Below are 27,071 nucleotides of genomic sequence, written 5' to 3'. Positions count from 1 at the left end.
TATAAGTCGCTATTATATTCCTTAATACATCATAATTTAACTGAATCATGGAATTAAACAAATTAACTTAAGAAATGTATTAAATTTGACTCAAATTTGATTTATTGTTTAAATATACTAATAAGTATATACATTAATATAAGCGTTGTTTACTCTCCGAAACTAAACAATTCAACCATATAAATGGATTAATTTACAGTTTAACACACGAAAGTTAAAAACAATAAAATGTTATTTAACTCAAGGGACTGAGTTATCATTGTTCTTTTGATAAAACGTGTATTTTTAATTTTTTCCAATTAATTTATTATAAGATCGTCTTGCAGAAAACAAAAATATTGTGATTTGATATTGTTTGAATTCTCCCAAGCGGAGATTATCTCTCACCTATATTAGTCCATTAGATATTAGCGATGAACTTTTAGAGCCTCGTCCTCGGAATGTCTATAATTTTCCGTATTTTCTCTATCTTGCGTTCGCACGACAGGCGAGTATCTGCCGCAAAATCTGGATCGCGCAATAATAACCCGAGCCATATGACAGAGAACTATTTAAAAGTAGCACGTCCCACTTTCCACGAGGGCGACCGTATTTTTTTTCCTTCTGTGTCAGGACCTCGACACGTTGCCTACGCCCTATACTGGTGAGCTATGTGCTGGAATATGCAATGTAATCAGACTGAGAACAACGCGAACAGTTTTATACGAACAAGTCAGACGATCCTAGATCTGTCTGACATTTCTGTCTCCCAATAAGGATCCATTCAGATCTTTCTGATTCTGACTTAAGTCTGTAATGATATGTAATACGAAGACTCTCCCTTCTTATTTGTTCTTCATTTCTTGATTCAAATTGAAACATTAGAGTATACGCAATCTTGTATATCAAATTAATTTATATAAAAAGATAAAAAAAATTTCAGATAATTACACTGAAAAAAAAAATAAATTTTAATAACTTTGTATAAATTGTTCTAAATAAATATTTACTTATTGATACAAAAACAATTGATTTGATTTAACTATCTTTTTTTTATTAGATAAATATTTATTTACTGTAAATAAATTTTCTATTTAGAACTATTCAATCATTTACTTAGAACTATTCAAAGAAATAAAATTTAGTAATTTTTTTTCAGTGTAATTGCTTTATCAGGCAATTGTTGCAAGATTCAATGAAAAAATCAAAATATTCTCTTGCCGTTGCATTTTTATAGACATTATCGTAATCGAGACCCTTAATAGTTATTTTATTATATTGGCTCGTTTTAATAAAAGGTAGCCAACAAAATAGTGACATATTCATGCGAATGTTGTTTCGGCTATTTACCGGATGTTATAATCATTACTAAGTTGCCCAATTTTCCACAGCAGCTGCGCGTCTCTGCGATTTCGGAAAACCTATTTCTCGTTAACTGAATAAGCCGCTAATATTAGAATACCGAAACGTGTGGAATCACGCACGCTTGCGTCGCTTATACGGGGTGTCGCGTCAATGATGTGGAACATGGGAAAAAAGTATCTCCGATAGTATCTCATTTATCGATTACCAGATCAATGAAGAAGAAAATAGGATATCAAGAAAGCCTTGAAGATACATCCAATTGACATGAATATATTGACGAGGAATCTTTGACTGCGATTTTCCCTGGATAAACATTTTTTTTCGTCGGAACGTTTCTTAGGACACCCCGTATACAACCCTCTTACGTTGTTGGACGGATTTCTCCCCCGACTTGGCCCACGGTGGTTCCGTACTCCTCCGGAACGTATAAAAAGCCACGTCTAGAAGCCGCGGCACTTCAGTCTTTTCAAAATATCATAAGGATGGCTCTAGAACGTCAAGTGCGCGCTAAGGTATATATTAATTTATGTACACATACAATATTTCAATTGTGTGGTGTAATCCGGTCCGATCCGTTTACGGTCACGTGTATCATATAGTGATCTATTCTTCCGAGTTCTTTATTTTCTTACCTTTTAAATAGAAAGAGGCTAATTTCTTAATAATAATTAATAAAACATGTATTTTTTTCGAAAGAGATGTGTTCTTTGAAATGTTCTGGAATACTTGAAGTATCGCGGGATTCTATCAATCCATTGGAGATTCAAGATCTATGAATTTCGATAATACTCCTTTTTTGCTAAACAACAGTATGTTAGAATTTTAAGATTCGCATATAATTTTGCATAGATTGCGGCGAAACGCAACCCCGAACAGGAGAAGGAGGCACAGGAATGGATCGAATCGATCCTTGGTAAGAAGTTTCCTCCTGGTGAGACCTTCGAAGAGGTGCTCAAGGATGGTCAGGTCTTGTGCCATTTGATGAACAAGCTTTCTCCTGGATCCGTACCAAAGATCAACAATACCGGCGGACAGTTCAAGATGATGGAAAACATCAATATGTGAGTAGTGGCTGGCGAGACATTTATATCGATTGTACATTATGTGATTACATTGAATACGTTAAAGGTTCCAAAAGGCGTTAAAGGACTACGGGGTGGATGACGTCGACGTTTTCCAGACCGTAGACTTATGGGAGAAGAAAGATATACCCCAAGTAGTAACGACATTGTTCGCGCTCGGCCGAACAGTATGTTTCCTCTTATCCTTATCATTATTTTTATACAAATTTTACAATAATTTTCTTTGTACAGTAAATAATTTTGACTGATGTAATTATTGTCAGAATCAAAAACATCGATATCTCTGTTCGTTTAGACATACAAACATCCCGAATGGAAAGGACCTTATTTAGGACCTAAGCCATCAGACGAATGCAAACGCGATTTTACGGAGGAACAATTGCGAGCTGGCCAAACAATGATTGGTCTTCAAGCAGGTTCCAACAAGGGTGCGACCCAGGCAGGCCAAAGCATCGGTGCCACTCGCAAAATTCTTCTTGGAAAGTAAATTAAAACGTCGGCACAGTTTGCGAATCCTTTTTTCCAGTCGTTACAGCTATATCTCGTACTTTTTTGTATGTACACATAAATACATATACATATATGTATATTTTATTTTACTTTTGTAATTAAACGATAAACGGCTGCTATTTATTTCCCGTCATTTTCTTAATGATAACAAATGTATCTCATCGTAGCGAATTTTAATCTTTTTATAGTTAATCAGAAGATACAGCTCTGTCAATTGAGCCAATGAGCATATTGATAAATTGATTTTTATGATTATAAGGAAAATACCGTTGTTATTCAATCAATTATTTTATCTTTTTCCGCCTCGAGATTCTAGTCTTTAAAAATGTACAGTGTCAATGACAGGAGTATGCGTTTCAAAACAAGAAAGTTGTTATTTAACCGATTGAGTGCGCGCTTTAAAACAACAAAGTGTTACCTAAAGAATTCCAAATAAAGTTAGTTCTATCCATCCAAAATAATACGAGATTTCTTTTCCCTTCCTACAGGAGCCAATTTTCAAGTCAACTGTATTGGATAATTCCATCCACAATTTCTTTTCTTTCCTTAATTTCAGCGATCGCCATTTAAGGATGCGAAAGCGACGTCGTGTTTCACGCTGGAGACGTCGAAAATAAAACGCGACGCGATGCAAATTGCGTGCAACTTTGCTGAAACTCTGCCAAGTCCGAGCTTAAACGCGAAGCGCGTGGGATCTGTTCTATTGATATCCGAAGATGCGTTGTTTCAATATTACTCGCCTGTAACATTCAGGAGAACGTGTTTCCTGAGTGTTTAGGAGAGTGCAACACGCTCTCATTGACGTGTATCTTTGGATCGAAATGGCGATAATTCGTTATTTACTGTGGCTTGTTTATCGCCAAAGTCGTTCGCGCCACACATAGAGTTCCATCAGATAATCCAATTATAAGCTTTATCAATGAGGATATGGACCTATCCAATAGGCGGTGCTCGATAACGCATCTAGACAGAATTGTTATGAGTATACAATCGAAACTCTTAAATACAAATGTATTTGATCGCAATATATTTATAGAGTGAGTACGTCTACACAAGTTAGTGATATATATAGGGTATATATAATGAAGCGCGCTATAATAAAATAACACTCTCACGCAACACGTGGCAGACAAAAGGTATGTTATTTTCTTTTTTTTTTTATTCTTTCCTTGCATTACGCGAGAACATTGATTGCGTGTAAAGACAATCGCCCCCCTCACGTCGCAAGAAGTCTGTATTATCCGCACGCTCGCGTGCACCGTTTAATTCACTGCAGATACAGATTTCTATTGTTTGCGATTAGAAGACGCACCGTTTCTAAGAGGCGCTATAAGAGCTCGTCAAACATCCTTTCGTACATCCTAAAAAAGAATCTTTAAGGAGGCTAAGATGTATCTCCGGAATTGGGTTCATCCTCGTCATTTGAATTTTGCCGTTTCGATTTCTCCTTCGTTCGAAACGTTATAAACGGTAGCGAGAGGGGGGAGGGAAGGGGAGAGGAAGGGATCGAGATGCAAATTGTGAACGCGATGCTGTGGTGGTACCGGTCGACAATTCCGCGAGACGAATGGAGCGTGGATGTGGATCGTGCCAGGGTTACGATAGCTTAGAATGCGAGAGTCGATGGGAATACTTCATCGACCTCGACCCCTCGCTCAGACACATCTGTAATATCGTCCACCGATTAGGACTCGATGTTAATTTGGTGTCATTATGGTTAACAGTTTTCTTTCTCTCTCCTATTTTTCCCTCTCTTTTCCCTTTGAGATAGAGAGCAGAATTAGCTTGGCGGAGAGACGCGAGCGTGCAAGAAATCAAACTCTCCATTCCGCGGCGAAGGAAGGAGGGGGAAATTAGAAGGCGAGAAGCTGTGCTCTTTTATGTCTTTCTTTGTAAAGAAATGCGAGGGAGGTGGATGTACAATGTGCGATCGTTTATATCTAACCAAAATAGAGATATTTAATTTATGACGTTTAAGAGACGAGATTTGCCATATTTAAATGTAAAATATTTTTGAATTTATTGTATCATATAATTATTTGTGATGTAACAAGATTCCATTCAATTATTATATCGCTCCGATACGAGAAGAAAGAAAAACATATACTTTCATGCCTCATTATATCTCGTTATTTCAAGATAAAATATTAGTATCAGTATCACGAATTATCAACAGCGGACAAATTTAGAAACGCGTAACGATAATTAAATTCATAAAAAATTTTCTGTTTGATAATCTACAAATTTCGAGAGATTTCCGAGAAAATTTGAAAATTCGTATTGAGTGATAAAGAAAAGAAGTTCAAAGTCCAGTACGTGCTTTTCTGATTTCTTTGATAAACTCCATGCCAATTTCGTACGGCGTCCCAGAAAATCAAAGAACGTAAATGTATTTAATTATTTCTTAATTATCTCCGGTATCTTGCGCATTCTTTTATACCGGCAGCGATTGTGCTTGGAGTAACCGTTTCCGGTACGGCTCTCGAATCGTTAATAACGCGCAATCTACGTTTCGAGCTGAAACCACAACCTATTCTATTGCCACTCGTAACAAACTGTTCTTATGTTACACCGGTAACCCACACTTGACGTTCAACGATCAAGTGCGCGAAAGATTACGATCGCGCGATCAAAATCTCCGCCCGCGATATAGAAACGTTGGCGTAAAGAAATGTATCGCGATGACAGCCGTGCGAAATATCTTTCATTTTCATCGAAATATCCCCATATTCGCTCTCTTTCTCTCTTTGGCTCTTCTTTTCTTTTTTTTTCCTCGGTGTGGAATGACGACGAGGATTGCGAACCGGTTCGCATCTATTTGGCTACTTTCTCGGCTCGCGTCGCGGCATGCCGCCCGCACTATATATGCGGAAACAATTTGATACACGTTAGTTCATGTAGTAATACACGGTCGTGATACAATCACAATAGTAATATATTAATATTGCGTTAAAAGAATGAAAAAAAGAAAGGAAGAAAGAGTATATAAAATTAGTATCAGAACAATGATAATAAACCTTCATAGAACGACGGCAATAATATTCTGCCAGGATGAAGTGATTGAAGTGTAGGCTTTAAAAGAAACCAGTAGGCGACTTTTGAGACATCCTGTACGTCAGCACGCGATTGCGAGTTCACCACGTCTCTCCCACTCGCGATACTATTGCCTGTCGTCGTCTTTCTCCCTCCGATCGCTCAACCGATCTCGCTGTTTTCTCGCTTTGTCTCCTCTCGCTCTCTTAACGCGCCGTCCACGTCACCGCCCTTCCACAAGCTACGATGCTTTCATTTTTATCGGTGACGAGCGAGGCTAGCGTCGATCATGGATCTGTAGTATAAATCAAAGCGTCAACGAGAGTTCGGTATGAATAAGCGAGGACAATTAAACCTATTTTTCCATACAGTAGTCTCCTCGACATCTCTTTATAAACCTTGATTTCTGACAATGCTTGCATACGCTTAGATGTGGAACCTTGAGGCGTCGATTTGAAATACGAAGGACGCATAATATTATTGTTTAGCATCTTTCAGTAGCCTTCGGAAAAACGCCTGACACTTGGCGTAGTCTTGGCACTCGTAGTTCTCCCATGCACGTTACGCTCTTGTCGAGACGGCGCGAGATCCTAAAGTAAATTTGAAATTGTAGCCAACTGGTCGAAAGAAAAGAAATAAAATAGGTGCCCCAGAAGAGGTAAATAATTCTTCATATTATTCCCTGAAATTATAGAAAAGTAGGACATGTAAATATTTTCATTCGTCGTTTTTTTTTTATCTAAACTAAATTTAAATAATTTATTTAAATTTGTCATCTATAAGCGCACAATAGAGTTCGAAGTAACTCGTACGGAAGTTGTAGTAATTTAAAAATAAAGAATAATTTACAGATCATGCAAGACTTACTAAAGATAGATCGAAGTATTTGTATCAACTAAAGCAGTATCGTCTGAAAATCTAATAAAAAATATCAATAACTAGTACTAATAACATATATCGATTAAAATCTAAAACTGCTCTTTCATTTAATTCTGGTAACTAATAAAATCAACGAGACGAAAAGTTGAAAAAGATCTAGAGGAAGCTTCAAATTCTAAGAAAATCCGCAGAAAATTCTCGGCGCGAATACTCCATTCTCTTAAAAAGAAAAGAAAAGAAAAGGAAGAGACAAAAAAGAGCTCGCGAGATTTCGGCGATTTGACAAGACCGGAGCAGAAGTGATCTAACCTGTCGCGCGCGCGTCCCCTAACCTCTTCGCTACACGGCGTGACGGGACGGCACATCCGCTCGGATAGGGAAACTCGGCGCGATTATGCCCGCATAACGTGAACGGGCCGGTCTACGTACGACGTTGTTTGTCTGTCGACGGACGCGTGGATCAGTGGAGGCAGGCGCGGCACGACGCGAGTCGGCGACGGTGATCGCGCGTAAAAATGAAATGGGGCATTGGGTGAAAGTACTCGCGGCAGCGGCGGCGACGGCAGCGGCAACCGCGAGCGAGCGTGCGAGCGAGCCTGCCTCTTATATCAGATCAGTACGGTAGGCGCGCCTCGTCACAACACGCGTCTATCTCGCGTCGTTCCTCTTCACCAGCGGGCTCTCCTGATGACCTCTCCGTCGACCGTCTTATCACGGGAATCCTGTTCCGCTTCGCGCCCCCGGACTATGCTGCCGACCTGGTAGCCTCGTCATTATCCTACTCACTGACTGAGAGCAGCTTTATTACCTTTCTACAGAATGCTGCGCAACCTGTGGTCCCTTTGTCTTCTCTTATCGCTGGTCACTCTAGCTCCAGCATTGGAGAATGGACTGGCCAGAACACCTCCGATGGGATGGTTAGCTTGGGAAAGATTCAGGTGCAACACAGATTGCAAGAATGATCCAGACAATTGTATAAGGTGAGCTTCAGCAGTGACAATATATGGATAGAATACTTGGTGTAAGCGCAAAAGAAGTCATAGTGGTTGGTCTCCTTTGATTCACAGTGACCGTCTCTTCCGGACCATGACAGACATTGTGGTAGCAGAAGGGTATGCTGCAGTAGGATATGAATATATTAATGTGGACGACTGTTGGTTGGAGAAAGAAAGGGATTTAAATGGACAACTTGTACCAGATAGAGAGAGATTCCCATATGGCATGAAGAGTCTGTCAGATTATGTAATTCACTGTCTATTACTCTTTCAATGTTTATCAGTTGCACAAATTCATTATTCTGCACTTGGCTCACTTCCCAGGCTTATAATGCTCTTTTGTGACTGTGCGTGATGCTTCATGAAAGGCATTGCTTTGTTTGTCAGGTGCATTCAAAGGGTCTCAAGTTTGGTATCTATGAGGACTATGGTAACTACACTTGCGCTGGATATCCAGGTATATTGGGTTACTTGGATATAGATGCTGCCACATTCGCTTCCTGGGATGTGGATTATGTAAAGTTAGACGGATGTTACTCGCATCCTGTTGATATGGACAGAGGTATAGTTATATCTTATAAATAATCAGTGTGTAAGTTCTCTCTTAATTAAATAAATCAATATTAAAAGAATATGATATTTATTGAAGGCTATCCCGAGTTTGGGTATCTCCTGAATCAGACTGGAAAACACATGATATATTCATGCAGTTGGCCTGTTTATCAAATCTATGCCGGTATGAAGGTAAACATCTCAATGCATTTTCTCCAATTTATTTCTTCTAGAGGCAGTCATTGACGTTAATCTAATTTTCAGCCGAATTACACCTCGATTGCAGAAAACTGCAATCTCTGGCGCAACTTCGATGACATTCAGGACTCGTGGGCCAGTGTAGAGAGTATCATCGATTACTACGGTAACAATCAAGACGCGATTGTGTCCAACGCCGGTCCTGGACATTGGAATGATCCGGACATGTTGATTATCGGCAACTTTGGTTTGAGCTACGAACAGAGCAAAACGCAAATGGCGATCTGGGCTATACTAGCGGCACCGTTGCTCATGTCTGTTGATCTCAGGACGATTAGGCCAGAGTACAAAGCCATCCTGCAAAACAAAAAGATTATCGCCGTAGATCAAGATCCACTGGGCATTCAAGGTCGACGGATATACAAAGTGAGTGATTTAAAAGTTAAATGTGTCAGTGCCTTGAATATATTGGTGTGATCGATTAATATTGTCACGAGTTAAAATTCGAGATTAACAAATCATATAATCCAGTTATATTAGTGGCAGTTTCGGCTGAACTCATCGGAATGTGTCTCACACAGTGTGATTCATTGATAACTTACAATTGCAGCACAAGGGCATTGAGATTTGGGCAAGGCCCATCACCCCAGTTTACCAAAACTACTACTCGTACGCGATCGCGTTCGTCAATAGACGAACGGACGGCACGCCGTCGGATGTGTCGGTCACGCTGAAGGAGTTGGGTCTACAGTATCCTGCAGGATATCGAGTGGAGGTTCGTAGCGTTACGTGTAACAGTTTGATCGGCAAAAATGTTTAGGAAAAAAAATTCGAAAGTATCGTTGTTCTTTTCAGGATTTGTACGAGGACGTGGATTATCACGTGCTGACGCCACAGACCAAGATCAAGGTCAAAGTGAACCCGTCGGGCGTAGTGATATTACGATGTAATCTGAATATAGATGACGTGTTTCGCTACTCGCCGTATTCGTCCTTGAATCAAGTCTTTAAAGTTAGGCAAAATTCATTTGAATGATGGTACGGTTAACGTATTATTTTAATTTCTATTGGCGTTTTTATACGAGCGCACGTGCGAGCGCATTACGCGTTCTACATTAACATAATATATAATATAAGAATAGAAAATAAAGAATTTTATAAACTTTATTCTTCTTCTTTTTCAAGTGCCATACGCTCACAGCGTGTAGGCGCCCCCCTCTCATATACCTGTGCGCGCACACTGATCGTCACACAAGGTATATGGAGACCTACAGTTTAAACGCCGATTCCGAGCGGCAACTTTTGATAGGGAGGTTTCCTGGGCAAGTATACTACTCGGTGGTTTGCCATTGCCTTCCGAGAGGAGCTACCAGCGTACGAAAATTTTTCGATTCTGCCGGGGATCGATCCGGGATCCCTAGTATAGCAGAGCAGTGCGCTATCTGCTACATCAAGCTCGCGCTCTTTATTCACTCGTGTTATTTAAGATGATATTCCGTATTCGTATTTATGCATTATTTTCATATCATATCTATGTATATGGCGTTACTTTAAATTCACCCTTGACTTTATGCAATCCGCATTAGATAACTTATATGTATATACATATAGTTTGCTAGATTTGGTGACCGAGCTGATACTTCCTGTCGAATTAAAGCTTTATTTGTAAAAATGTAACTTATAAAAACAATTAATATTGCATTTATATGTTAAAGAGATAAGTCGCTTCAATTTTTGACAAGAAGTAATGAGATGTAACAGATGCATCTCGCCACACGTGCAAAAGCGCCAAACATATCTCTTTATATTTGTCGCATCCAACTCCCTTTGACGTCTGTAACGCGTCACGAGGAGAGGGAGAGGGAGAGAGAGAGAGAGAAAGAGAGAGATGAGCACGGATACTACAAATGTGCAATCGCGGAGACGTTCTCTATTATAAGTTCGCTATAGATACCGCAAGCCACACGTTTCTCGCGCATCTACCTACGCTCACCCATCCACCCGCAGTTGGCAGGAGAAACGTATCTCATTACACCCACTCTCTCTTCCGCCCTTTCCTCCCTCTTACACTGGTAATGCGTCACAGCGACGCCCGCGTCGCGTCGCGTCGCGTCGCGTTGCCTCGCGCGTGCTCCCTTCAACCCCCAGCGGAACCGCAGCCATTGTCGGAGGGTCGGTCGGTCGGCTCGATTCTTCGCGAAACGTGCGTCCATGGTGCGCGCGTAACACACCCTTCTATCGCGCGAACACCCTGTGTGAAAACCGAGCGAGCGCGAACGTGCGAGCGAATTAAAAGGAGGAGAAAGAGAAGAAAAAAAAATAGGTGAAATTTAACGACGCGAGGGGATGTGAGAGGAATCCGTTCGTCGGCGCGATGAGACGCGAACATTCGCGCGACGCCGATTTCGCGCGAGCAGCACCATCACCAGCACCAGTACCAGCCGACGCTGCTACCGCTGCCGACCCCGACCCCGCCGCCGACGCTGCCACCGCGCTGCTGCACCCTCTTGCCGCCACAGCAGCGTATCTCACCGCGAGCATGAAGATTCCGCCTCTCTCATGACCCAGGTGAGTCTTTAAAGAAACATCATCTTTAACTGTAGAATCGTTTAGATGTGCGTAGTGTCAATCCACGTCCTCATCGTCGATGTACCCGCGAAGTGATGGTCTCGCGCGATCAGCGATATGGCGGCCGTTGCCGGCCCGAACAAATTTGCGTAGGCAGTCTCTCGCGAAGAAATTGATTTTGCCTATTTATGAGGATTCGCGATCATTCTGCGCGATAAGATTGATGCGGTCTTATCAATATCAAGCATAAAGTGGTAATGGTCGATAACTTGCGCTTGACGTTGGTTGCTCCAATCGCGGTGGATTCTGATTCATTTCCATTCGAGTTCTCCGAACTTTTAGATTCCTTATAGGTATTCGAGATCCTCGAACTCGCTTGATTTGTATATTAGCGATTTTCAAATCGGCAAGGTAGCGCGAAATGATTCTCAGTCATTGACGTAGAGGCAACCCGCATGAATGAATAATGGCGCCACATCGAATCGTTTTGAACGGTGACGCGTTTGGTGCTGTATTACAGACGGAGTTGCTAGTCCACGGTTGTTCGCATCGATTACACACAATCGCGAAATTCTATATGCAATTGTTTTTCTTATCTTAGCGAATCTTATAGAATTTCTGGAACAGAAATCGACGATTGTTACATAAAGTTTTGATATAAAATTATGAAAAAATGAACACTCGAAGATTTGACAACAATATACATTCAATTATTAGCTTCAATTAGTACATGTGATTAAGCCCCGAATAAATTTGTTTAAGATTTTTTACAGAATAAGATAGTTTAAATGCATGAATTATATAATTTTTATTATATAATTTGTTGTATTTTTTTTGCACGCAACATATATTTTTGACGAATTTTCATGTAACTATCTTGCTCTCACAATTAATTCTACCACTGGTTTATCTGACATTACGAAACATAATGTCTTCTTTACTCTCTCTCGCCATTGTGTTCTCATTGAAATAACTCTGATCTAATCTCATTATACACGTATTAGATACGTGAGATAACGATGCTGCGCCTCACACGCTTAATTAGCACATAACTGGAATTGAAACTAAAAGGAGATGAATACGCATAGATGACGTGGTGATTCCAAGTGTCACTGTACAAATCGGTAGAGGCACTCTCTATTTATCATATTTCGTATGTAGGGCGGCGCAGATAAATCGATACGCGGCACTTTCATTCATGGCTGCCTCTCTCACGGTTGGCACATTGCCGTTGCTCTACGTACCACCCACGCCGTCGAGACCAACACATTTACGATCCAACCGTTACGTAGTGTATAGTCAACGGTGGTGGCACAGTGGTTCTCCGTCTCGTCAGGGGGTGGCGAATGTTCATCGTGTACATCTCACGTTGCGGAAATCTCGATGTTCATAGTATTAAATGTACATCGACTGATAGATCGCTTTATCCAAATTAAACATCCAGGCAGCAAAAATCTGTAATTTGGAAAAAAGAAGACTAATGGTTAGGTTCGAAATAGTTCTTGTTTTTTTTTTTTTTAATTAAGCAGTGAAAAATCTAATTAAATAAATCTATAATCCACGCTCGATGCGATCGGCCCTTAGTCCTTGAACAGGCGACGTTTCGTGACGTAAGCAGTCGCGTGGGATGCATTTCACATTCTATTTATAAGTCGTTGTCATTAGTAGCATGTGGACGTGTCTCTCTCTCTCTCTCTCTTTTCTCAGGCACCGGCGCATAATAGCCTGACGATACTTTAATCGTTGAAATTGAATGGAAAATGAGAAGTAGTATAGACGTAGATTACATTTTGCACGTAACTTCTCCGTTTGAAGAATTTTACGTTCTCTGAAATCTAAAAGTGTGCAAACAGAAGCGTTCCAAGCTTGATGCATCAAAGACCTCGAGGAAGTTGGTGCTTCCGGGTATCTCTTGGGAATGAGCTCCCATAGAATTCTTTACGAGTTAATAATTGCATCTCGTGTATCACCACTGCACCGCCGCATCCTTCGGAAGTGAGCAACAGCGCGCACGTCGATATTACGTCGACGTACGTCCATCCGTTCGCTCGACCGTTCATTTGCGTTGAGTGACGACGGTTGATATTAGTTGTCGCACATGAGGCATCTGGTGGCATTCTTAAATTAGTTAAACTAGTGCATCGAGAGAGACTAACCCAGTTATACGAAAGGGGGATATCGAATAAATTCACCGCGCAGCCGCGTATCGGAAGCCTGCGAACTTCGACGCACACATGTACCCGGCCCTTTCGTCGCTCGCTTGCACGCGACAGAGCACAGAGACGAAGGGAACCGCGACGTGCAAGGGAGGGAGTCGCAGGAGAATGGAGGCGGGGAAGGGTGCGCTGCTCTTTGAAGTCGGTCCACCTGCCTCCGACGACGTTCGCCACAGAACACAATGCGGGGGTGGTGGTGGCGCGTGTGGAGAACAGCCCTTGCACCAGGCGGATTTTCCGCTCGGTAACGCTTGCCAAAGGATCTATTTAAAGGATCGGTTCGGTCGTCTGTCTTCGGTCGCGGACTTTTGACTTCCGAGCCCTCTTTGAAACGTCGCAGATCGGTGTTCCAGTGTTGTTGGTCATCGAATTCGTCTCACGAAAATTCCGTGTCGTTCTAATTTTCAAACGTGTTCTCCATGGAAAGGAGCGTCGTCGATCTTATGATGTTCCTGGATGTCTGCCAGCTCTATCTGCACACCAGAAAGAAATCCCGGAATCTCTGTACGCTCTGGGCGATCGTGACGTTCATTCGCACGGAGGACACCGGCGGCTTTTTGCGATGGTGTCAAGCGTATACGGTACCACGTTTACGGTATCGCTCGGATCGCACCAAGAAAACGGAGAATGCAGAGAAGTTGAGAGCCGACAAGCTGATACTCAGATTGCTGCAAGAGCTATTCTATTGCGGATGCTTGCCGCCCTGTGAGATAGGTCTATGAGCAAAGATGCGACGTGCTTGTTCACGTATTACTGTGTTAAGTAAACGTGCGTAAGGCAACGCAAAAGTCCCACGCGCTATTTTGGCAATTCTGTCGCAGCAAGATGCAGCCCTACAAATCAACAAAATAACTTGTTAACCTTTTGATCCGCAGTTTATAATTGAAGAATAAATCTTTAGTGTAAATATCTTGGTATTCTGTTAGATATCTGCCATACAGTTAAATGTTTTTCTTTATCTTTGAGTGCTTTCAATCTTGGAACCTGAACTTTTCGATTGTTCGATTTAGAGAGATAAATATTTCTGTGCAGCATCGTAAGCGCACATGTGGACGAAGATAAATCACTTTAGCGAGAGGGATGTCTGAGAGCGACGGAGAGCATGCAGCTCGCTCGGTGGCCTTAGAGCAAGCCTACGTCCACGAAGTATACGAGCAATGCGCTGAGAAGACTACGCAAAGTAAACACTGGCCACGAGTATATCAGTTTCTTCAAGAACTCGAACCGGGTGCTCTCGTCTGTGACATCGGTCAGTCAAAAAGTATACTTTACATAAAACGTTTCTTTCTTTTTCTTTTCAAATAGCTTTCATTGATTGTGTTGCAAACGTTTATCGATACGTAATTCTGATCAAGTATTCATAGTGGATTACATAATTAAGAGTTTGCGTTCCGCATGCTTTAATTTTACAACATTATACTTATATTTCTTCGTCCGTGTAACATCGTTATATCTGCATCATCTAGGTTGCGGCAACGGAAAATATCTCAGCGTAAATCACAGTGTCTTCAAAATAGGGGTGGACAGATGCAAGCGTTTCACGGACATCGCGCGCGAGAAGGAAAACGAGGTGCGTGTTTATATTAATTATATATAAAGTAAAGACCCTTATTTTTAACAGTAAGTCGTGAGTCACTGTCGATTACATATCTGAGACCCATACGTATTATGGCTTACTTTTTATGTGATATAGCGTTGTTAAGTGCGTTTTCCTTTCTACGTCTAACTGACATCGTTGAGACATTTTAAGATTGGATGATAGTAAAAAAAGAGTGAGATGAGATCTCCGCCAATTTTAAATATGGACCGTATGTTGTTGATGTAGCTGATTTCGATACTGGACGTTATAATTTTAAATCTTCTGACAACTTTATATTTTGTTTATTTTGCATTGAAAATGACCCGATCGGGGTCGAAACGTTTGCATGTACATGTATGTAAGAAGTTTTATTAAAGATTCTTTGTTATAACTGGCTCATAGCCCATTCTTTTCACTTTTGATTTATTCTGATTGAGCCATATAGATAATTTATTTTAATTTTTAAACTAATTCTATATTCTATGTTATTCTATATTGTTCTACACTTTGTAGAAATTACTATTAAAACCTAATTTCTAATTAACGCATGTGAATAATTTACTGTTAAATATTTTACTCACGAAAACTTGTTTATGTGCGGTAAGGTTCTAATCTGCGATAATTTGGCTCTACCATTCCGAGAAGAAAGCTTCGATGCAGTGCTGTCGATTGCCGTGGTGCACCATTTCGCTACCACGGAGAGGAGGGTACATGCGTTGAAGGAGTTGGCGCGAGTCCTTAGAATTGGGGGTCGACTCGTTATATCCGTCTGGGCTATGGAACAAAAGCATAGAAAAGTAAATAAAGATCTCTCCTCTCTAAATTTTTTAATCTCTCTTAATTTCTTCTTTTATTGGTATCTCAAACATCTGGATTACGAATTATATCGTTGTTATATATATTGGCAGTTTGAATCGCAAGATGTTTTAATACCATGGCCCAAATCGCATTGTATGAGCACAGCGTCAGAGGGGACGAAGCATTCAGGTGTATCAGACAGTAACGAAAAGCGAGATGATGATGCTGCGCAGAAATATCAGTCATTCTCCAAGAGGTGAGTTTTTGATAAATTATCTCACTGATGCGATGTTGAGATCGATCATAACATGTTTAGTCCTGCCATAGCACAATTTCTGTATTTCCTGTAAATATCGTATCGTATGTAGGTCATAGCTGTCATGATTTCTTGTTCCAGAAATAGCCAACGAAAATGTAAAAGCAAGAGTTATTGGATCGATCCGATATTCAGCTTGTCACCATCCACCAGTAGCCTCTCTAGCCCGAATGAGACCTGTTATAGCTGTTTCCGGCGAGCGTTACAGGTAACTAGATAAGTGAGCGAATAAGAAAGAGAGAGAAAGAGAGTGATTATCTACAAATGCGATATTTTAAAACTTGAGCATCTGAAAAGTCACACTGAAAATATTTTCAATATTTAAAGATGTTCCCTATTGTTGTTATCTCCTTTCGTAATATTAATTATCACAAAGATCATTTAGATTTTAGTTGAATGTGAATTAAATTTTTCCTATTTAATCTTTTTAAAATTGTATTTATGATGTGTTATTTAATTACCCTATTATTATTCATGATATTAGCAAGATTGTACGATTATTTTCAGAAATTAGCGAGGAGCAAACGCGGAGGTGACGGTCGTGCATGGTTTCCTGGAAGTTGGCAGAGCAGTACCAAGAGCAAGCGGCATTATGACCCCGAGGACACGACTGATGTGGACGAGCTGCCGATCGAGCTACGCCGCGTAGAGACCACACATACGCTAACGATGACGAACAAGCATTCCACGGACACGCTGAGCATCAAATCCAAAAGCTTGGGTGATATCTTAGAAATTGAGAGACTCGATTTGGTGCGTTCACGGTCCAGCATCCCGGGTTTCTATTCGACGTCCGAGCTGATCTTGGATGAGCGATCGGTCTCGTCATCGTCAAGCGGCTCAAAGCCACGGCTGGTGAAGCAGAAGTCATACGTAGAGGAGATTGGTTTGGAGAATCCCGAAGACACTGCCATTGAAAACCTGATAAAAGACCTCCCGGACTTCTCCTGCCAGTCGTTACGCAAGCGTAATATACCGTTAAAGCAGAGCTCGATGAATGAAGAATTGATGTCGGCGGAACGGCTGGAGGAGAAAGAACGAGTGCGACGAAACATCATGAAACAAGCGTCGCTGAACGAGGAGCTCATCTGCAAGTGGCGAACATTCGAGGCGCTCAAAGATTCGATCAGCCCGGTGAGCGCCAGTCGGCGCTTCCAACTGTTAAAGAATGGACTCACTAATAAACTCAAGCGTTCCACAACGAACATCGAGAAGGTCTCCAGCATGTCCATCAAGAATGGTTTCGTTCGTATGCTGCAAGGATGGAAATCCTGTGAGAACGAATCGACGTCGGCGGAAGCGACGAAGCAGAAGCCAACGGACAATAAAGTACAACCGGTAACAATGGTGAAACGTAGCATCGAGGGTGTCGAACGTCGTCTCTCACGCGAAGACGGCTCGGACTCGTCCAAGGACAGCAGTTTGCAGAGCGATACCAGCGTAGATTCCGAAGACAGCTTCGCATCTGTGATTTACGTACCGAAGCAGGACGTCACAACATCGCCGGCATCGTCTACGATCAATGAGGTTCCTTCCGCACCGCGACCGGCGGCATTACAGCTTAGCACGACGTCGGCACCACCGTCGCCGCGTGTCAAGCAGCCGCTGGACGGTGGTCAATCATCTAGATTCAAAATGATCAGCGTGTCACCATTGCTGAAACAACAATCGACTGTTACGAATACAAATACAAATACGAATACGAATCTCGGTGATGCGATGAAATCTAGTGTGCCGACCGTTGTAGCCAAGGAAACGTTCGATAATACTTTACAGGCACCGGCGTCAGAAGAATTCCGTCTTATATCGGAACCGGATGAAGAGTCGGACACTAAGTCTTTGATACATGCCTTTAACGATGTCACTAAGGTAGTCAGTCGCGAGCCAGTCGTGAGCGAAGACGACAGCCGAAAGGCTAGACTGAATCAGATCAAGGAGCTACTGATAGCGAAGCCGGGCTTTGCGACACGCGCTAGACCGTCGTTTCCATTGGTCAGACGTGCCTCTACGGCGGCTTCAGGTCGTCTAGAGACAGTCACGAGAATCTTACCACGTCTGTTATCTCTAGAATTGTTCAATCCGGAGACTGATGACTTGGATAGCGATTCCAGTGGCGTCTCGTCGCCGGAGTCAGTCGGCTCAGTGATCAGCGTCACATCGGATGAGCGATACATCGCGAGGAAGGAGGCTGAAGAAAAGAAAAACAACATACAGACAGATGACAGTCTTTCCAAATCAAATGGAGACGATATATCAAAGAGGACGAGGGAAACGGAAAGTAGTATACGTGACGATGAGTCGTTGAGTATGATAACAACAACGTCATTCGAGGATTCGAATACACCTCTGGATCCTCCGCCCGACGACTCGTCCGCGGATCTTGAAGACGATACGTTCCTTGCAGAAACCGAGATAATGCGCGACATTTCTCAAGATAATTTAGAGACTGACACGATCTGTTCCACGTCGCGTATTTTTTTGGAAAATGAAAAATCCATCTCCTCGCAGTCTATGAAGCTTTTGAAGGCCGCTGCCAATGTGGCGAGTTCACTGGAGGACGCTGTGGAGAAGGCAATTCAACACAATGTCCAAGTAGAACAATTCTCCCAAATTGCACAACGGCGGAATAACGACAGCATTTGGTCGCAATCGAGTGTGCGAACGCGAGCGTATTTGAAGGAAGATTGTAAATCCACTTCAGAAGATTTGGGCGATTACGCTGATGAATCAAGCAGCGATCTTATACGAGATATTAGTCGGTACTGCCAGAACTCGTCGTTCGATTTTCTCGAGGTTTGCCAGACGTCGAGAACTACGTCGTCGTCGTCGTCGTCGGATATCGCGAAAAATAATTTGAATGCGGAATCGGATACTACGGCCTGTTGGAACGAATGCAATCAAGTACCTAAGGAGACTTCGTGGATTGTAAACGAAGTGTACGACGGAGGTGGATACAACAAGTTCGCTAATGTGGTCCAATCTAAACTGACACCCAAATCCTCTAGATCTCTCTGTGACGATGCCGTTTTCGAATCCGAATTCGACCATAAATTTCCATGCAACTCCAAGTACGAAGTTGAACTCGAAGCCGAATCCAAAACTACATTCATATCCAAATGCGACGAAACGTTTAGGATTAATCAAGAATCTGAAGAGAAATTAAAAACTGCAATCGATCTTGTATCCAGATCCAATCCCAAATCCAATAGTAATCTTATAAGTGATACAAAAAAATCGTTTATCAATGCTGAAAGCACGCTCAATCTCCAATCTGGAGCAGGACTTAAATCCAACGTTAATCAAGAGCATTATCGCTCCGCCAACACTTCGTCGTTGTTGCGCAGCAACTCGGACGACACGCTGGACTTTGTGATGGTGTCGAAAACGGGTGAGTTCGAAGAGGACGCGAAGGCGGTCGGGAAATGGCGTTCCTCCCACAGTAGGTTATCAATGGACTCGAGCGACGTAGGTGACTCTCTGATAGAGAATACAGGGACGAGGAGCTTGAGCGATGGCAGCCAAGCGGAATCAACAGCGAGACTGTTTACCGGCAGCACGGTGTCATTGGTATCAAATCCAAATGTGGAGAATACCCGTCGGTGCTCGGTGGAGCGACGAAGATTGCAAGAACGCGGCCATTCGTTGGATGAGATGTCGAGCGAGACGAAAAAACGAAAGGGCTGTCTAGTCACCGCGAGCACTAACACCCTAAGTAACGCCTCGTCCCAGGAATCGTTGCCCTCCGATCGCGGCGGCGGTTCCATTACCTATCACCAATATTATCATGTCTTTCGGGAAGGCGAACTGGATCAGCTGATCAATAAGTACGTCGAGAACCTGCATATCATTTCATCGTATTATGACCATGCCAGCTGGTGCGTCGTTGCGGAGAAAGTGCAGGTCTGGACTATATGACTTCGGATACGGATCATCGTGTGAAGGACCAGCGACTGTCGCGACTCGTTCTCGGCCGTCTTTGCCAAGTTGTACCGGGTGTCTCGATAGGAGATGTCAGCCAGAAGGGATCAACTAGGTTCAACTTTATGAAAATTCGCATCTGCTTAGTTTTACTTTTCAGTCGAAAATAGTTCCCGGTTTACTAATTCAAGAAAATGAATCACAAATCTAAGAAACTAGGAATATATAATTCCTAAATCCTTTAATTTTTAATGTTTAACACGGTTCGCACTATATTTAGAATTTGGATTACGAAATGACGTGTTGGAAAGAACTCTTACCTTCGAGATAAAAATACTGATCCCTTTTTTGGGGGACACACAGTATACTCCGGTGGATGGATTAAATGCGGTTAAATACGAGAAATCTCGGCTCGAGTACGAGACTTACGACTCTAAATACGTAGATCTAAGAGTCCAAGGATCTCAAAATTCAGGGGTCCAAGAATCCAAGGATTTAAAGGCTCAAGGATTTCATAATAATGTTAACGAGTTTAATCACAAGTTGACTTTCTAACGATCCGTTCTCAAAAATTCTGCGACGACCTATATCACTATTGAAATATCGCTTTGCGCTCATTGAATATTCCTTTCATGTTTATCTCATAAGATTTTTCTGTCCGTTATGTCACTGAAGTGATGTGGTGCAAGAGTATAACTTAAAGACAAAAGAGATTAATGACATAAATGATAAAGATTAATGTCATAAACGATTTAATTGAATTTATATGTCATGAAATCTCCAACAACAAAATGAGGAACATTAAAAAAATAGTTATAAATATTTCTTTCAATTTTGGTTTCTATTAATTGTTGCAATAATTTTTGTTTTCCACGTTCACAATTCGTTTGATTTTAGCTTCACTTCAGGGACGTTTAGGACTATTCATTTCATTTATCAGACTCGCATATCTCGGAACAACGATTGCAGAAAGCATGATTCTTCGAGAACACATCAAAGTAAAAGAGGGCGAAAGGTATTTGCTCGAAGGGTGTTGATTTTCTCGAAGAGTGATGCGATCTGAATGTACATGCATTAAGCATAAAAGTTCAGAAAAATTCAGAAACGGCAATTGGCTCCGGCTGTGGAGCGTATTTTCTAGCTTCTTGAGGAACCGACAATATCCGAACGCTTGAACGTAGATATACCTCAATAATACGAACGTTCCACTTCCAGAAATGTATACATGCATACTAAACATGCATACGTTTACACACGTGTTTGCGTATATACATGTACTAGCGTATTCCTTACTTGTAGAAAATTCTGGCGAGAATTTGCATCGGCAAATTAAACTGTCGTTATCAAAATTGGCAACAAAGATTAGATCAATGAGAGAACGATAATATTTCGAATTTTGGTAATTTAAACAGAAAATATTATAAATAAGCTTGCAATGATTGGACATAAGCAAGTAAGGGATATTCTAATACACATGCCTATCTACATACATACATACATACACATATACACATACAACAAACACATGCGGCATACGTACGTACATACGTGTGATACATATATATTAGGATATAAGGATTCAAAGATCCAATGATCTAAAGATTGAATGCTTATATCCTTGGATTCTTCGCCCTAAGTTCTTCGATTCCCCAGACCGTTCAGCTTTTACGTTAAGAAATATTTTTATTATCAATTTTCTTCATTCCGTGAGTGCTCACCTTTTTGAAAATTCTCAATTTTCCCACGATCGTACTTAATAGTCCTCAAATCGCTGAACATTTTAATCCGTGCAGTCTTTAGATCCTTTTAAGTAATCCTTTTAATCCTGAAATCCAACGGAAGATATTCCTAGCGCGTTGTTATATTTGACAATTTTTAAATTCATACAGTATAAGGCATTCGGCGACTGAAGATCCAAGGATCCAAGCATCCGTTTACGTTACCGTATACTCACACGTCGCATAGAGCAGGGCATAAATGTAATCTAAGCTTCGTTATTTTTATCATCTCAATTATCGTAGTCGAGAACGAAGTTTTTATCATGACCCCTTTAACCGGTGAACCAGACGCAGTCCCTTTGCGCCAAAAACAGATACCTGCAATGAAATTGCTGATAAATTTCACGATATATCATAGGATAAATTGTATTGTATCTCGAGAGTGATACTCGCAACGGATCGCTGAAATTAACGCAATATTAAATTAAGAACTTTTTAAGGATAGAGTGCGCGTGCACGCGAAAGATTTGTCCTTTATCTATAGTTTTCGGCGCATAATATGCAGTAGAATACACTAAAGAAAATAAAAAAGAAAGAGACTATGTGATGAATAAGAGCGAGCTTAGGATTACTGGTTAAAGGGTGATTTGACCGAGAGCAACAAGCTGCTGTTCCGTTTCCGGAGAACCGTTTGGTTATCCAGACGCATTTAACAGGTAGTCAACGATGTTCTTTTCTAATTTATGGGATGATTTTCATTCGTACCCGTTTCAAAGAAGGAAATGCGTATCACACACAAGAAGCGTGCATGTGTGTATGTATGCGTGAGAGAAAGATAGAGCGCTCGAGAGAAAGGGTAGACCAAAGATGCAATCTCGAGAAAGAGAAAAACCGGTGTAAATATGTAAAATAAAGTGTTCCTGACGTAAACGCACAGAAGATCGTCAGAAGACATAGATCCAACAAGCGGCAATTTCGCACGAGAGTTCTCTGTCGGTCGTCCCGTTCCTCTTATCCTTCCTCATCATCGCATCGTACAGATTCTCGGGATGCTGTGGGATAAATTGGAAGAAAAATCTTCTTTTTAATAAAGCCGTGTTCGGATATCTACTGTCATGAAAATCTATAGTATATGTAAAGTCTATGGCACATGATGCATTTTTTTCTGCTAGATTGCTTGCATTTTAGTAAATTATTAGAATCGCATCACACAGAACGCAGAATTTAGTAAATTACTAGAAATTCATCCAGCAATTTACTAAAATGCAAGCAATCCAGCAGGAAAAAATGCATCGTGTATCGTAGAGACTCAACATGAAGTATCTATAAATTTTTATAGGGTTGGAAAAGTTACTTTATAAGTTACTTTTTAGATTATCTTATATGTATTTATTACAGAAATTCACTACAAAAAGTAATACAAGATTGGAACAAATGATAAAATTTTTAACATAAAAAATAAAATATTAGAACTTATTGTGTATTCAATTTCTATAACAAAAAGTAACTTATAAGTAACTTGTAAAATAACTTTTCCAATACTGGACTTCATCAGTACTGGCAGTAGTACATGGGTGCCTTCCAACAAGAGGCACACATGACATGGTGCGTCACGGTGCATCATTATATCCTTGTGGTTTGCCAATGGCTGCGTTCAGCAGAACGTTTGTTTTGCAACTGTTGGAAGTTTCCTTCGCGCTAATTGGATCATACTTTTAGATCTAGAAGAATGGTCCTATCTCAGCAGACAATCATAAAACGGTTGCAAAACTGTTGAGTCTGCTGAACGCAGCCAATGTTAAACAAGGATGAGATGATCACTGTGTTATAATGAGTCGCTTGTTGGAAGGCACCTTATAATATCAGACTATGGCCTAAATAAATAGCGATTATGTGTTGAACTCGGATTCCCGAGACACTGTGGAATAAATTGAGAGAAAAATCACATGTGTCCATTTCTGCCAATGTAGATTAACTTCAATCTGGTTTAATTTATCCTTTTCTCTTTATCCTTTTCTTAATTCTTAGAACTAGAAAAAAACAAAAAATAAGTTAAACCAAGATTACAGTTAACCATTGGTAAAAATGGGTATTAATAGGCAAACGACAGCGACCGACATGTGTTTAACACAGAGTATATATTAGCAGTCATAATTAGGTACAAGATACCGTTTGATGATAGAGATTCCAATATTAATATTCAATAATTATTTTAATTCGATGTCTGGACACTGGTAAGTGTTTTACAGCTATTTCTGCCCAAATGTAAATTAAATTTCATCTCAGTTTAATATTTATACTCTTTATCTTTTTTTAATTTCGAAATAAGAAAACGATAAAAAGCAAGTTAAACCGAGATGAAGGCCCGTATTCACAGTCAGGCCTTATATTTAAGGCTTCCTTAAATTTATCTTCAGAACGACCTATACGAACGCGACCTATACGATAGGTGTCTTTGTTTAACCTACAGGATAAACAAGGACATCTATTGTATAGGCCGCGGCCTAAATGCACGGTGTAAACGTAGCCACTATGAATACGGGCATAAGTTGATCGGGAGTTTAGTCGAGATTATGATCCCTTACCAATTTATTTTAATCAACATCCCCTCGCATAATTACAGCCAATTAGGATAAACGTGAGTCTCGTAATGCTATCGATTGATAAAATTACCTTCGTAAAATAGATGAACGATTCCGAGATTCGTGCAGATTCCTTCTTGTTTACGAACGGTCGCGATCAGTCGCGATTGTGATTGGTCAGCACTGTCAGCAGATTGGTGACTCTCGAGAAGTGCACGATAACGGATTTTCAATTTTCATAGCGCGCGCGGTACTTGTCGGTACTCCGTCAGTAACGACCGGTAATAAGGGAAGCGCGGTAAACGGTATATTTGTATTTGCATGAGATAGAATATATCTTGCAGGTAAGTAGGATGTGCTCGCGGAAAGGTAAGATCGGTAAGATCGATACTTGGATCGAAGTCATAGAAGTGACAACGCGACATCGTGAACCGTTCAGAATTTTCGACAATAAAGGCGGTTTCACTTTTAATTGACTCCAATTAACGGCGATTAATTCAACTGGCAGAATCCGCTTAAATGGTTCGAATCTCGGATTTGTATAATTCATTATTCTTAATCCGCCCAATCTTTTTTACATATATTTCAAAGAACGAAAGATTCATAATCCTAGCCATCGTTAAGGTAATTATTTAATTATAAATATGTTTTCGCGATACATTTAAATTTAAATGAAAAAAGAATTAAAAAATGTTGTTTCTTGTAACTTTTTATTACAATTTAAACTGATTTTGTTTACCGGTCATTTGATGCTGTAGTCCAATTACTCGATTGCGTTGTGCCGTTTCAAAATAATTCATAAATTCTTCTGGTTGATGTAAATCCCATCAGGTAGGCCCTGTCTTGTCTTGGGACATTCATAAGTTCTTCTATGGTTGATGAAGGTCGACCAAGCGTTCGTTATATAAATTTGTAAAAAATTTATTTTACATACTTCCAAGTAATTTTAAAAACAATACTAGAATATACGAGCAATGAGAACGTTAAAAAACAGCGCAGCAATTGGTGTACAATTTATATAATAGTCAAATAATATTCAAGTCAATAATATATTAAAAATTGTACAATGACTGTCAATACAAACTTATTTTTAGACGTTTCGGTTTTCTTCAAACCATCTTCAGCAAATTCATAAATAATTTTCATAGATTTCTTGACAAAATAGTTGGAAAGTGTTGAAATTATGCTCTATGTGAGACAGGATGAGTATCTCCCTACTGTCTTGTTGGAAATTGCCCAATTTTTGTCTCTTTGCTGTTTAGTCAAGTGACTAACTATAAAGAGTATTACAATTACAATAGGCAAAATTATTAGTTACAATGTAATGAATTCAATGCATGCTTATTTTACTTATCTTCCTTCTCTACAGATTACGCTCAGTTATTCAAAACGTAGTAAGTCAAATTATAAAAGGTACGATTACAAGACACCAAAATTTTCGTTATTACATTAAGTATAAAATATAAAATATAAAAAGACAAGTAATGACCGTCAAAAAGTTTCAGCTGTTCTATTTTTTTTAAATATTCAACGTACCTAAAATTACATAAAAATAACTTTGATTATCCAAAAACATTAAATTAGTTGTACATTAAATACCCATATAAAAATGTAACTTAGTTACATGCACACGAACACAAGTACACGCACACGCATGCAAATATGTGTATATACATATATATTATGGGATGATCGTTATTTTAACAAGTTTTTAAATTTGATCGACACACCTCCTAAAGTGGTTTAATATCTCGAAATAACACCAGAATTTTTACAAACATTTTGAAAAATATTAACCTGTGCTACACACCGGGACATAGTTGGCAGAAAAGCACCTTTGTGCTTTTATTACCCATTTCGGTAAAGGATTACCTCCAAATATTGTAGAAATAATTTAAAAGTATAAAATTAAATTAAAAAGAAAATTAATTAAAAGAAAGTTTATTATACACTTAATGCTGATTACGAGGTAATCCAGAAGACCAAATTCCGATTAACCTAATTACCAATTAATTTGACGAATAACATTTGCAGTACTTAATCGATCAACTTGAATAGAATATATTATCTTTTCGTCATTTAATGCAAAAAGAAAGATTAATTCAAGAGCGATGAATCGCAATTTCTGACTATGTTGTGAATAATTTCTACCAATGTAAATTAACTGTAATTTCGGTTTAACTTATATATTTTATCATGTTTTAGTTCTAATTAAGAATCAGAAAAAATCAAGAGTAAGTTAAAAAGAGATTAATTAATAAAATCTGAGATTAATAAAAAAGTAAGTTAAACCGAGATTAATCTACATTAATAAAAGTGAATATAATAGAAATTGCGATTCGTCGTTCCTGAATTAATCTTTTTTTTGTAGATTAATCTATATTGGCAAAAATAAACAATAAAAATTTTACTACGAGCAACCATCGATTGTATTAATTTGAGTTTGATCGAAATCGCCCCTCTATCGTACAATAGTAATCAATAATTATAATTGGAAATCACTCCATGAAGGAGTTTCGGGGAAAAAATCATGAAATTTTTCGAAAAACACGATTTTAATCGTGAGCAGGTATATACATACATATATGTTTCACAATAAAATTAAGACTATATATCGCATATTCGATGGATAAAATTAGTAAGTTTCATGCGTCCCGGAAAATTCTCTAGATATAAATATAAGCACATGGCGTCGGATTATAAGATAAAATAAATTATAATATACAAAAGGGGCTCAGAGCAAAAGCAAGTCGTTAGCTATCTTTCAATAATAATAATAATAAA

The 27,071-nt window shown here is 39.9% G+C and overlaps 3 protein-coding genes across 7 annotated transcripts; all 3 read left to right on the top strand.

The window, feature by feature from the left end:
• The first annotated feature begins 1,770 nt into the window (after positions 1-1,770).
• On the top strand, positions 1,771-3,394 carry Mp20 (muscle-specific protein 20 transgelin). The gene is made up of 4 exons (XM_018454429.1): positions 1,771-1,856; positions 2,194-2,405; positions 2,473-2,593; positions 2,722-3,394. The coding sequence occupies exons 1-4, from the start codon at positions 1,827-1,829 to the stop codon at positions 2,911-2,913; spliced, it is 555 nt and encodes a 184-aa protein (XP_018309931.1). The 5' UTR covers positions 1,771-1,826; the 3' UTR covers positions 2,914-3,394.
• Positions 3,395-4,013: 619 nt separating this feature from the next.
• LOC108726694 (alpha-N-acetylgalactosaminidase) lies at positions 4,014-9,723 on the top strand. Of its 4 annotated transcripts, none has more exons than XM_018454425.1 (8): positions 4,014-4,072; positions 7,667-7,828; positions 7,916-8,090; positions 8,231-8,405; positions 8,493-8,587; positions 8,660-9,019; positions 9,204-9,368; positions 9,449-9,628. In XM_018454425.1, the coding sequence occupies exons 2-8, from the start codon at positions 7,668-7,670 to the stop codon at positions 9,626-9,628; spliced, it is 1,311 nt and encodes a 436-aa protein (XP_018309927.1). In that variant the 5' UTR covers positions 4,014-4,072; position 7,667. The 4 variants fall into 4 exon arrangements, with proteins under 4 accessions (XP_018309927.1, XP_018309928.1, XP_018309930.1 ...); XM_018454426.1 differs by having other exon boundaries at positions 4,049-4,072; positions 7,648-7,828; XM_018454428.1 differs by lacking the exon at positions 4,014-4,072 and adding an exon at positions 7,144-7,469 and having other exon boundaries at positions 9,449-9,723.
• A 698-nt stretch (positions 9,724-10,421) lies between these two features.
• On the top strand, positions 10,422-22,671 carry fid (class I SAM-dependent methyltransferase fire dancer). Of its 2 annotated transcripts, none has more exons than XM_018454423.1 (7): positions 10,422-11,160; positions 14,409-14,625; positions 14,843-14,946; positions 15,561-15,752; positions 15,864-16,009; positions 16,151-16,277; positions 16,577-22,671. In XM_018454423.1, the coding sequence occupies exons 2-7, from the start codon at positions 14,457-14,459 to the stop codon at positions 19,982-19,984; spliced, it is 4,146 nt and encodes a 1,381-aa protein (XP_018309925.1). In that variant the 5' UTR covers positions 10,422-11,160; positions 14,409-14,456; the 3' UTR covers positions 19,985-22,671. The 2 variants fall into 2 exon arrangements, with proteins under 2 accessions (XP_018309925.1, XP_018309926.1); XM_018454424.1 differs by having other exon boundaries at positions 14,387-14,625.
• Positions 22,672-27,071: the final 4,400 nt, after the last annotated feature.

This window comes from Mycetomoellerius zeteki, unplaced genomic scaffold, assembly GCF_001594055.1.
Source record: "Mycetomoellerius zeteki isolate Tzet28-1 unplaced genomic scaffold, Tzet1.0 scaffold433, whole genome shotgun sequence".
In the NCBI taxonomy this organism is placed as follows: domain Eukaryota; kingdom Metazoa; phylum Arthropoda; class Insecta; order Hymenoptera; family Formicidae; genus Mycetomoellerius; species Mycetomoellerius zeteki.
Note: the sequence above shows the minus strand (reverse complement) of the source record. Positions and strands in the feature narration are given on the sequence as shown.

Excerpts from the sequence above, each read along its gene's own strand:
- Mp20 (XM_018454429.1), top strand. The coding sequence starts at position 1,827 with ATGGCTCTAGAACGTCAAGTGCGCGCTAAG. Across the intron at positions 1,857-2,193 it reads AACGTCAAGTGCGCGCTAAG|ATTGCGGCGAAACGCAACCC; the intron begins GTATATATTAAT and ends AATTTTGCATAG. Across the intron at positions 2,594-2,721 it reads TGTTCGCGCTCGGCCGAACA|ACATACAAACATCCCGAATG; the intron begins GTATGTTTCCTC and ends CTGTTCGTTTAG.
- LOC108726694 (XM_018454428.1), top strand. The coding sequence starts at position 7,369 with ATGGGGCATTGGGTGAAAGTACTCGCGGCAGCGGCGGCGACGGCAGCG. Across the intron at positions 8,091-8,230 it reads TGAAGAGTCTGTCAGATTAT|GTGCATTCAAAGGGTCTCAA; the intron begins GTAATTCACTGT and ends TTTGTTTGTCAG. Across the intron at positions 8,588-8,659 it reads AAATCTATGCCGGTATGAAG|CCGAATTACACCTCGATTGC; the intron begins GTAAACATCTCA and ends TCTAATTTTCAG.
- fid (XM_018454423.1), top strand. The coding sequence starts at position 14,457 with ATGTCTGAGAGCGACGGAGAGCATGCAGCTCGCTCGGTGGCCTTAGAG. Across the intron at positions 14,626-14,842 it reads TGCTCTCGTCTGTGACATCG|GTTGCGGCAACGGAAAATAT; the intron begins GTCAGTCAAAAA and ends TGCATCATCTAG. Across the intron at positions 15,753-15,863 it reads TGGAACAAAAGCATAGAAAA|TTTGAATCGCAAGATGTTTT; the intron begins GTAAATAAAGAT and ends ATATATTGGCAG.